At 39.3% G+C, this 12,178-nt stretch overlaps 1 protein-coding gene across 21 annotated transcripts in view; it reads left to right on the top strand.

The window, feature by feature from the left end:
- ATXN2 (ataxin 2) overlaps positions 1-12,178 on the top strand; it is a 153,654-nt gene that overhangs the window by 131,771 nt on the left and 9,705 nt on the right. For 14 of the 21 annotated variants that reach the window (XM_017542443.2, XM_017542399.2, XM_017542363.2 and 11 more), the window contains 3 exons: positions 4,831-5,015; positions 5,334-5,466; positions 10,653-10,706. In XM_017542443.2, the coding sequence (XP_017397932.1) occupies positions 4,831-5,015; positions 5,334-5,466; positions 10,653-10,706 (372 nt within the window). The remainder of the gene's footprint in view (positions 1-4,830; positions 5,016-5,333; positions 5,467-10,652; positions 10,707-12,178) is intronic. The other 7 variants (XM_017542448.2, XM_017542403.2, XM_017542374.2 and 4 more) reach the window with 1 other exon arrangement.

The raw sequence follows: 12,178 nt of genomic DNA, 5'->3' as shown, positions 1-12,178 counted from the left end.
GATCTCTTGACCTCGTGATCCACCCGCCTCGGCCTCCCACAGTGCTGGGATTACAGGCTTGAGCCACCGCGCCCGGCCTTGTTGAAGTCATTTTTTAAAATTGTTTCATATTGTGGTAGCTGTTTTGTTTTGTTCTGTTTTGAAATGGAGTCTTGCTGTGTCACCCAGGCTGGAGTGCAGTGGCACAGTCTTGACTCACTACAACCTCCGCCTCTGGGGTTCAAGCAACTCTCCTGCCTCTCTCTTTCAAGTAGCTGGGACTACAGGTGTGTGCCACCATGCCCAGCTAACTTTCGTATTTTTAATAGATACAGGATTTCACCATGTTGGCCAGGCTGGTCTTAGACTCCTGACCTCAAATGATCTGCCTGCCTTGGCCTCCCAAAATGCTGGGATTACAGGTGTGAGCCACCACTCCCAGCTTTGTGGTAACTTTTTATTATGCAAATATTGAGACATTAATAACCTAGGCCACTCATGTTTCATTTCTACCCATTGTCTCTTAAGCTCTATGTCCACTGGATTATTTTGAAGCAAATGCAATTTCATTAGTTTATCCACCAACATTTTAGTGTGTATCTTTAAGTCGTTTTTGGTTTTGTTTTTTGTTTTTGAGATGGGGTCTCGCTTTGTTGCCCTGGCTTGGAGTGCAGGAGTGCAATCATAGCTCACTGCTGCCTCAGCATCTTGAGTAGCTATGACTACAGGCACATGCCACCTTGCCTGCTCTTTCTTCATTGTGCTGCTCTGCTCTTCCCTCCCCCTCCCCCTTTCCCTTTTTTTCCCTTTCTTCTTTTTTTTTTGAGACAGTCTTGCCCTTTTGCCCAGGCTTATCCTAAACTCCGGGCTTAAGTTATCTTTCCATCTCAGCGTCCTAAAGTAGTAGGATTACAGGGCTTAAGTTATCTTTCCATCTCAGCATCCTAAAGTACTAGGCATGAGCCACTGCACCCAGCGAAGTCATAGGTTTGGTTTGGTTTGGTTTCGTTTGTTTTTTGAGACAGAGTCTTAACTGTGACCCAAGCTGGAGTGCAGTGGCATGATCTCAGCTCAGTGCAGTCTCAACCTCTTGGGCTCAGGTAATCCTCCCACCTCAACCTCCCAAGTAGCTGGGACTAAAGGTGCATGCCACCATACCTGGCTAATTTTTGTATTTTCTGTAGAGACAGGGTTTCGAATTCCTGAGCTCAAGCAGTCTGCCCTTTCTTGGCCTCCCAAAGTACCAGGATTACAGGCATGAGCCACTGTACCCAGCTCTCATAGTTTTAATTAGTTTTCCCCCTAGTTTTTGTCCTCTTCATATCTTTGTACAATCCAGCTTATCTTTTATTTTTTCCCACCATCTGAATTTTGCTGACTATATCCCTGTGCTGATATTTAAAGTAGACTTCTGTCCTCTGCCATCTTTGTAAACTGATAGTAGATAATGGAGGCTTGGTAAGATTGGATTGTATTTTTTTTCAATGTTTCACAGATGTATGTACTTTCATGAGGAGTCATATAGTGTAATTAGTCTTTTTCCTGATAGGAACACTGGTGAGTTCTTAGAAGTTTTATCTGTCCAAGAAATAATATTTCCCTTTAGCATCTTACTTTTTTTTTTTTCTTTTTAAGCAGCCATTGATGATAATTGTCTAGCCCAAGATCCATTATTTCCTCGGGGGTTGCAAAATGGTGACATTCTTTTTCTTTCATCCCTTCTTCAGTTATTACCTGGAATACTTTTATAAAGAAACACTTGGCACTGTGGCTCACGCCGGTAATCCTAGCACTTTGGGAGGCTGAGGTGGTGGATCACCTGAGGTCAGGAGTTCGAGACCAGCCTGACCAACATGGAGAAACCCTGTCTCGACTAAAAATACAAAATTAGCCAGGTGTGGTGGGGCATGCCTGTAATCCCAGCTACTCAAGAGGCTGAGGCAGGAGAATCTCTTGGACCCAGGAGGCAGGGTTGCTGTGAGCCGAGATCATACCATTGTGCTCCAGTCTGGGCAGTAAGAGTGAAACTCTTTAAAAAAAAAAAAAAAAAAAGGAAGAGAAATGTTACCATGTCCAGCTATTTGGTTACAAGCTTTCTCAGGATAGGCCATTTAAAATGCTCATAATTTCCGTTTTTAAGGCAGTCTTCAAAATAATGAGTTGGTTTTCTATTACCCTCCAAAGGTAATCAATGAGGTGGTTTTTTGTTGTTCTTTATTCTTAATCAGTATAAACTTGTACTTCTTCTTAACTATTTAGAGACAGGGTCTGGCTCTGTTACCTAGACTGGAGTACAGTGGCATGATCTGGGCATCCTGTAGCCTCGACTTCTCTGGTTTAGGCAATACCCCCACCTCAGCCTCCCAAGTAGCTGGGACTACAGGAGAGCACCACTGTGCTTGGCTTAATTTTTGTATTTTTTGTAGAGACAGAGTTTCACCATGTTGCCCAGGCTGGTCTTGAACTCCTGAGCTCAAGCAGTCTGCCTGCATCAGCCTCACAAAGTGGTGGGACTACAGGCATGAGCTACCATGGCAGTCCAGAATCACAATAAACTTACAAATTAACTTGAGAAGAAATGATTGATATCTTTATGATGTTGAGTCTTCAAAGTATATCTTCAGTAGCCTATTAAAGTTTATCCTTGGCTGGGCACAGTGGCTCACACTTGTATTTCCAACACTTTGGGAGGCGGAGGTGGGCAGATCACCTGAAGTCAGGAGTTCAACAGCAGCCTGACGAACATTGGTAAAACCCCATCTCTACTAAGAATACAAGAAAAATATTAGCCAGGCGTCTTGGTGTGTACCTGTAGTCCTGGCTACTCTGGAGGCTGGGATAGGAGAATCACTTGAACCTGGGAGGCAGAGATTGCAGTAAGTCAAGATCACACCACTGCAGTTTAGCTTGGGCGACCCAGTGAGATTGTGTCTCAAAGAAAATAAGTAAATAAACATAAAGTTTATCCTTACAAGGTTTTGTGCATTTTTTTCAGTGTATGCCTTAGGTATGTTCTTTTTTTAGTGTTAATGTAACTCAGGGACTTCTCTTCCATTGCATCTTTAAGTAATTACTTATGAAGTAAGTATAAAGTACCATATATGAAGGCTATTGCTGTCTGTATGTTAGTTTTCACCCTGCTCCTTTACTAAATTCCATTCCTTGAGGTGTTGGATAAAGATATTTTTAACATTTTTCAAATAACAGGCAAAGTCAAGGGCTTGGTTTCTTTTCCTCCCTCCCCTCCCCTTTTTTGAGACAGGGGGAGGGGAGGGAGGAAAAGAAACCAAGCCCAGGCTGGAGTGGAGTGGTATAATTTATGGCTCACTGCAGCATCTACCTCCCTGGCTCAAGTGTTCCTCCCACCTCAACCTGCTGAGTAGCTGGGACCATAGATGTACACCACCACTGCTGGCTAATATTTTTATATATTTTTTTGTGGAGACAGGGTATCCCCATGTTGCCCAGGCTGGTCTCAAACTCCTGGGCTCAAGCAGTCTGCCTACCTTGACCTCCCAAAGTGCAGTAATTTATAAGTGTGAGCCACTGCGCCTGGCCCCGGGATCAAATTTTAACATGAGAATTGGTGGAGACGAACACATGATACCCAAACAATAGTACCATAGTATGCTTGACTAGCTTTTTTATTATTTTTTAAATATGCAGGAAGGTAATAAGTAACAAAGTAATAATAATGAATAGTTTAATCTCAGTTAGTGAGCATAATTGGACAAACTTTCGTTTTATAAAAGTGATACAAGTTTTCAGTGGCTTTTTGTTTACCAAAAGGAGGCGCTTTTTAAATACGTACATGCAAGATTAAATAGAGAAAAAATTTTTGAGGGAGGGAGAGCGAGAAAAAAAATAATAAAGAGTAAGAAAAATTTTTTTCAGTTTTGCTTTTCTACATAAAGTAATATGTGACTAGCTCTCCCAAATTTCAGCAAGTCTGTGACTGTTTAGCCACAAATTTGCAGTTACTTATATAATCAGTTCTTATGATTTTATAAACACACCAAGTTCTATATTCTTTGTGCCTTATACCTAGTTGTAAGCAGTCATTCCACAATTCTTTTCCTGAAGTGGATTGGTTAATGCCACACCGGAGACAGATCACAGACAATAGTGTTGTAAGAGATGTGTGAGGAAAGGCACAGGGGAAGCAGCTAGCTTGTGCTGGAGGAACTGGGAAAAACCTCACATGGGAGACAGACAACAGTTGAGCTGAATTCTTAACTAGAGTTGTAACAGGGAGAGGACCTTACATGCTGACCTCCTGTGTGGATTAAGACAAGACATAGAGTGTCTTTGAAAAGAACTATTTAGAAACCTGCAATATGCTACATGGTGTTGTGTTATACTGGGTTGGAGAAAGAATGGGAAACGTTACAAGAATCCAGTGGTAGGAAATAAGGGATTTTATTTTTTATCTATTTTGGTTCTTTGGTCATGCTTTTATTTTTCTCAAAATGAACACAGTGCCCATCCCAGCAAATACCATATGAGAAGTGGTATGAAGGAAAAGTGATTTCATAATGCTGTGAGAGTCTGATACAGGGGCTTAAGTCTGAGGGCCATGAGAGAAAGTCTCTCTGAGGAAGTTGCTTTCAAGCTGACACCTGGAGGATGAGGCAGAAGTATCGCAGCTGGGATTAGGGACTGGTGTTTGAGGCTGAGGACTAGCATGCATGATAGGAAAACAACCCAGAATGGCAGAAGTGGGAGTGGTATCACACAGCATCAGAGACACAGCTGCAGGGTCAAATCATGCAGAACCTCCTAGACCATGTGAAAACATGTATTATGCTGTGGAGATACTGTTTGATAGGCAGTCATCTTTTTTTTCTGCAGTACCAAATATGCCCCAACAGCGGCAAGACCAGCATCATCAGAGTGCCATGATGCACCCAGCGTCAGCAGCAGGCCCACCGATTGCAGCCACCCCACCAGCTTACTCCACGCAATATGTTGCCTACAGTCCTCAGCAGTTCCCAAATCAGCCCCTTGTTCAGCATGTGCCACATTATCAGTCTCAGGTAAGGCTGGTAGGGGCTAACTCTTAATTTTTGTACCATTTAAAAAAAACTTTTAATATGGTAAAGGGGTTTTCCTTTATAATTTTCGCTTCTGTGTGATGGTAGGGTAGATAGCTAAGGATTTGGGAACCCTTTTTAATACATATTCAAAGGTTACTGATCATTGTAAGAGTTTCAAAGGAAGCAGCCAAGAAAAAGTTGAGAGTTTACAGTTGTTTCTGATAATCTGGAAACCATGGAGTTAAAAATCTTAACTAAAGTCTGCTTGGCTCTATTTGCAGTGTTAATGTTCTTTCTTTATTTTTTGTTTGAACACAGCATCCTCATGTCTATAGTCCTGTAATACAGGGTAATGCTAGAATGATGGCACCACCAACACATGCCCAGCCTGGCTTAGTATCTTCTTCAGCAACTCAGTACGGGGCTCATGAGCAGACGCATGCGATGTATGGTAGGAAGCACTTTGTTTGTCTCTTCCAGTGCGTGTGACTCTTAATTTGTTTTAAATTTCTGAAAACATACTCTAAGAATAACCTGACCTTTTATGACATTGAGGGCCAAGAATCTAAAGGAAAAGATGAACCTATTTCTCTCCCTGACTTGCTTTACAAGTTTTGGCAAATAGTTTCTACTTCTGTACCTGGTCTTCAGATCTCTCTCCTACTTTAACTAAAATATAATGATGTATATAACGGCAAACCATCTTTGTGGAGAAAGGTACCTTTCTCCTCTTCCTCATCAGTATTATGATTTGGTATATCCTGCCTATGGCATGCAAGATAATTTTATCATGATAAAAACATAAAAGTGTTCTCCGGCATGAAAACATTCTGCTTCCCTACTTGCTCTGAGGGTCACTGGCAATACATATTTTTTTTGCTGTTTGTTATAATGATAATGCTATGCTTCTATATCATGCTGTATTTTAAGTGGTTGAAATTGTGTAATATTAGATCTATTTTAGACATGATTCACACTTTAAATATAACCAATGTAAACAGAATGCTGAAATGAAAATGAGAAGTATTTTATGTAAAACTAAGCAGTATTTATATGTGAGAATAATAAGCAAAAACCCCATCTTTGTTTTGTGACTAAACAGAGAACTTTGTGTAGATCAACTTAGCAGCTGTTTAAAGTACCAAAATAATAGATTTTCATTGTTGATAATTTAAAATAAAATGTCCACTTGTGTATCTTATAATATAGAATTAATGGATTGCTTCAAATGTTTTTCAGAATACACTTTTAAATAGTACTGATTTCATTAAGATGTTTTGTTTTAAATGTTTCTGATAATTCCTGTAGTGTTATTTAGTTTTCCTATTTGCATTTTTGTTTTTTTGGAGTAGGGGACAAATTTTGGTTTATTCATGCAATTGAAAAGTGTACTGCTATGAAAAATGAAATTATGGTTACATGCAACTACATGGACATTTCATTTTTAAAGCCTCTTTAAACTTTTTTAAATACTGAGAATATAAAATGTTTATTTTTTAAGTTTAGGTGTCCTGAATGAGTATGTCTAGGCAAAATTGAGTTATTTAAGAATTTACAGATTTCAGGCTGGGCGTGTTGGTTTACACCTGTAATCCCAGCACTTTGGGAGGCCAAGGTGGGCAGATCACCTGAGATCAGGAGTTCAAGACCAGCCTGGCCAACATGGTGAAACCCCATCTCTATTAAAAATACAAAAATTAGCCAGACACAGTGGCAGGCACCTTTAATCCCAGCTACTCGGGAGGCTGAGGCAGGAGAATTGCTTGACCCCAGGAGGCAGAGGTTGCAGTGAGCCGAGATTGCGCCACTGCACTCCAGCCTGTGTAACAGACTGAGACTCTGTCTCAAAAAAAATATATATATATTTACAGATTTCTGGCAAACCATCTTCTTGAGACATCACTGCTTTTCATATCATCTCTGTCCTTTTTGAAGAATAAAAGTTTTAACATTCTGTAGGTTAATGAGAATAGGACCTGGGCAGCAACAGTCATCCTTCCTGTTACCTGTAACCCAGAGCTTATGCTTTCTTCCCGAAGGCTTTTGTCTGCCACAAAGTCTCACCTCTGATAGGAATTTGTACATGATTAAAGGTGTTTAGTTTTATAAGTCCAGTCTTAATTTTCCACATTATCACTTTCAACTTTTTATTGTGGATTATGCATTTTAAATAAAAAATTGTGTGATTGCTATGTTTTGGAAAACATTTTTTTCAAGAAGCTCATCTGTAATTTAATTGAAAAAGATACTGACAAACTGACTTGGTTTATTATTTGGGTTATGATCTCCTGTCATTTGGCTTGTCTTTAGTTGTCTTAACCAGGACTGAATATGCATGAAAAGGCACGATTCAGTCATCACGCTGGCTTTTATGTAACTTTTGTATATATTTTAACAGTTTTCCAGTTTGCTAAAGTCTTAGATTAAAAGTTCATTATGATTATTTATACTTTCCTGGTGAATACATCATGATTTAACAAGTGGAAAAAACATCCCTTTCCTTCCATTTTCTGGCATATTCCCTTTGGAATAAGATCTGAAACTCTTGAGCTAAAATTTCCCTATTTGGGTATCCATGATTTTGAGACACTGTAGCAATAATACGATAATGTTGAGCAGAATCTTTCTCCCCATTGTGTTTATTCACTGCCAATATCTGGCTTCATCTTTTGGATGAATGTTCATTGGTTTTGAAACAGCCTATATGATAAATACTGTTTGAGGCACTGATGATTTTCATAACAACTTCCCAGAACATGTCCATTTGAAGAGCAGTGGGTCTTGAACCCCAAAGTGCATTCATGCGTGGATAAATAGGAAATATTGCAAACAAAACAAAGCACTAGATCTAATGTCCAGTGAAATCTGGAATGAACTAGTCATCAAAGCCAGTTCTTTCATGCCAAGAGAAAGTTACTCAGCCAAATCAGAATTACTCTCCTGCAGTTTACACAGGTGGTATTTAATTGCTGTCTGTAAGGAGGCAGACTAGGGGCAAAGCTGTGCACTTGGTGTGATCGTCACTAATCAAGATTCCCTTGGGGGTACTTCAGACCCTAAAAAGGGTGCTAGGAGCTGGGCATGGTGGCTCACACCTGTAATTCAAGCATTTGGGGAGACCGAGAAAGAGGATTGGTTAGCCCAGATGTTCAAGACCAGTCTAGGCAAGATGGCAAGATCCCATCTATTTAAAAAAAAAAAAAAAAAAAAAAAAATCCAGTCATGGTGGCATGTGCCTGTAGTCCCAGCTACACAGGAGGCCAAGATGGGAGGATCACTTGAGCCCAGGACTTTGAGGCTGCCATGAGCTATGATGGTACCAGTAATCCAGCCTGGGTTACAGAGCAAGACCCTGTCTCTTATTTAAACAAAATATGAGGAAAAATTATTTTGTTCTATGCCATCATAAGCCATAATTTAATCTGCTAAACCACGTTTTTCACTAAATCTTAAGTGATTTATTTGAATTATTATTAGACTTTCAAAGTCTTATGTCAAATATAAACAAAATTTAAAGTACATTCTTATAAACTACAACAAACTTACATAGAAGTGTTAATTTTATACTCATCTTCCCTGAACAATTTATATTTTATAAATATATTTATTAAATATATTGCCATAAGTTCTCTCAAAGGTACCAAATACTTTGAGTATGAATCGTGCTTTTCTTTTTAAGCTACATCATATCCAGGTTTTTAAAACATTTAATGCAAACAGAAGAACATGCATCCAGATATTGGTGACAATTTTATGTCACCTTTTCTCATTCATTAATTGTTATGACCATAGCCAAAGATATTAAAAACATAGGACCACTAATGACTGCAAATTGAAATTCTCATTATTGTTTTAAAATTTGTAGTATGTTTAATACAAATATGCTAACATTACTGAACAGTTAAATTGATAAAATAAGAGATGTGTACATTCTAAATAATTATTGACCTTGTACTCTTTCTAGCTATCTTAGAAAGGGCTTTTGTTACAAACCTCATCTCTTTTACCTTAATCTAACTTTCATGATTGTCTCCATCCCATCCCTTCTAAGAAGTTACTTTAATTTTGTTTTCCTCACATATGCTCTTCTTCTTTTTTTGTTTTTTTTGGAGATGGAGTCTTGCTCTGTTGCCCATGCCGTGGCATGATCTCAGCTTACTGCAACCTCTGCCTCCCAGGATCAAGTGATTCTTCTGCCTCAGCCTCCTGAGTAGCTGGGACTACAGGCATGCATCACCACACCTGGCTAATTTCTTTCTTTCTTTCTTTCTTTTTTTTGAGATGAAGTTTTGCTCTGTCTCTAGGCTGGAGTGCTGTGGCGTGATCTTGGCTCACTGCAACCTCCGCCTCCCAGGTTCAAACAGTTCTTCTGCCTCAGCCTCCCGAATAGCCGGGACTGCAGGTGTGCGCCACCACACCTAGCTAATTTTTGTATTTTTAGTAGAGGCGGGGTTTCATCATGTTGGCCAGACTGATCTCTAACTCCTGACCTCATGATCCGCCTGCTTCGGCCTCCCAAAGTACTGGGATGCCTGGCCTAATTTTTGTATTTTTAGGAGAGATGGGATTTCACTTTGTTGGCAGGGGTGGTCTTGAACTCCTGACCTCGTGATCTGCCCACCTTGGCCTCCCAAAGTGCTAGGATTACAGGTGTGAGCCACTGCATCCGGCCTCACATCTACTCTTCTAATCCATCTAATTTTGTTTTATGGTGATGCTTTTACCTTTCAGAAACAAAAATAAAACAACCTTTCCTACTAACTAGAGCCATTAGGGAGAGTTAGATCCAGAATCCTTTTTTGGTTTGTTTTTGGTAGTTTAATGCAGATAAGTAAGAAAATACAGTAAGTTAAAACAATCAGACCCCAGTGAATCATATTTGCTACTGCAGACATTCATCACACACAGCTCTAGCTCTGGCAGTGGGAGCTCCAGGCAGCCACACTCATGCCATTGCGTTCCAGCGTGACTAACAGAGTTAAAAAAAAAAAAAAAAAAAAAAAAAAAAAAAAAAAAAAAAAAAAAAAAAAACGAAAACAACAACAAAAAAAAATGAAAAGCACCCATTATCCCTCCACCTGATATCTGCCTTTTAACATTTTGGTGTGTATGCTTCCAGGTGTATTTAAATATACCCATATACTCCTTTATGTAGACATGTTTTGATAAGAAATGATAAAATTCATGTTTATATTCTTGCTATGTTTTTAAATTTTTGGATCCATCACCAGATAATCTTTCAGGATAATGACATTTCCATTAGTAATGTTTTGCAAAATTGTGTGTCTATTGAATTAAACTTGGTAAATATTGTTTCATTTTGGTACATGATTTATATCAAGGTTGTTCAGTAGAATGCCATGTTGGTCTTTTTATTAGATAATGATTTTATTCCTTTCACTTTTAAGCAAGTCAGCATGACAACTTGACACCTAAGTACAGAAGAACAGTGTCTTCCGGCTTAGTCCTATTTTTTAAAATTCTGTAGCAGTGTTTAAGGTGCTCATCATCTTTTATAAAATAAAAATGAATTATGCATGAATACAGAAAGAAAGTACTAATATGTCAACCTTTCCAGAAAATTTGGAAAATGCACACCTCAAAAGGCTAATTTACCTTTCTATTTTCCAAATTCAGCATGTCCCAAATTACCATACAACAAGGAGACAAGCCCTTCTTTCTACTTTGCCAGTGAGTTGGGTTTTTTATACTAATTTTTAATTGTACAGTAAAACACTTTTTAAAGAATACATGTTAAGGGATAGTCTTGTTGAACAGTATTTTCCTTGTGTCAGTCAAATTATTGAAAGTATTTATATCTATAAATAATTCAGTTTTTAAAATGGAAATATCCAGTTTAAGAAGGCTGGAGTTAATGGAAAATGCAGTTGTTTCAGAAATCAATTTTTGCATACCAAGCAAATGTGACTAGGAAATGCTTAATATTTTGCTTGTTCAGAGAAACTTTACCTGAACAGCATTATATATATATATGTACATATACACACACAGACACACCCCCCCCCAAGCTGCAAGAAATCAATTTTTGCATACCAAGTGAATGTGACTGGGAAATGCCTAATATTTTTCTGGTTTAGAGAAGCTTTTCCTGAACAGCCATATATATATATATATGTACATACACACACACACCCCCAAAGCCACAAGCTTCGTATAAACTTAAAATGTTTATTTATATCCTGATAAGAAGAAATTTATGCCTACCAAGATTTTTAATTGAATAGAACTGATGAAATACTAAGGGAAAAACCTTTCTGCCTTGTGCATAGCTAAAAGTTTAAAATATTCAGGAGGGGCCAGGCACAGTGGCTCACATCTGTAATCCCAGCAATTTGGGAGGCTGAGGCGGGCAGATCATCTGAGATCAGGAGTTCAAGACCAGCCTAGCCAACATGTTGAAACTCCATCTCTACTAAAAAATACAAAAATTAGCCAGGCATGGTGGTGAGTGCCTGTAGTCCCAGCTACTCGGGAGGCTGAGGCAGGAGAATCGCTTGAACCCCGGAGGCCAAGGTTGCAGTGAGCCAAGGTCATGCCACTTTACTCCAGCCTGGGTGGCAGAGCAAGACTCTGTCTCAAAAAATAAAATATTCAGGAGGCAGTCCCCTCAGGATGTCTTGAGCTTAATCAAGAGAGCATGACCTCTCAGGTCATTGTCTTGGACAGCACAAGTCTCCTCTTCCCACCTGGCAAAAAGTACAGAAATGGTTGCTCCTTCATGGAGAAAGTCTGGGCAGAGCTCTCTTTCGGAAAGGAAAACTTGTAAGGTGTATTTTTCCTATTTGTAGGACAATTTTTAAAAATAAGGGCCGGACGTGGTAGCTCACGCCTGTAATTCCAGCACTTTGGGAGGCCGAGGTAGGTGGATCACTTGAGGCCAGGAGTTCAAGAACAGCCTGGCCAACATGGTGAAACCCTGTCTCTACAAAAAGCATGGTGACGTGCACCTGTAGTCCCAGCTACTTGGGAGGCTGAGGCACAAGAATTCCATGAATCCTGGAGGCGGAGGTTGTAGTAAGCCAAGATCACTCCACTGCACTCCAGCCTGGGCAACAGAGAAAGACCGTCTCAAAGTAAAAAATAAAAACAAAAATAAGGCTAGTCATGGACTTTGGTATTTTAATAGGAAGAGTACTAATATT

This window comes from Cebus imitator, unplaced genomic scaffold, assembly GCF_001604975.1.
Source record: "Cebus imitator isolate Cc_AM_T3 unplaced genomic scaffold, Cebus_imitator-1.0 Scaffold8, whole genome shotgun sequence".
Lineage (NCBI taxonomy): Eukaryota > Metazoa > Chordata > Mammalia > Primates > Cebidae > Cebus > Cebus imitator.
This window is presented reverse-complemented; position numbering and strand designations above follow the sequence as displayed.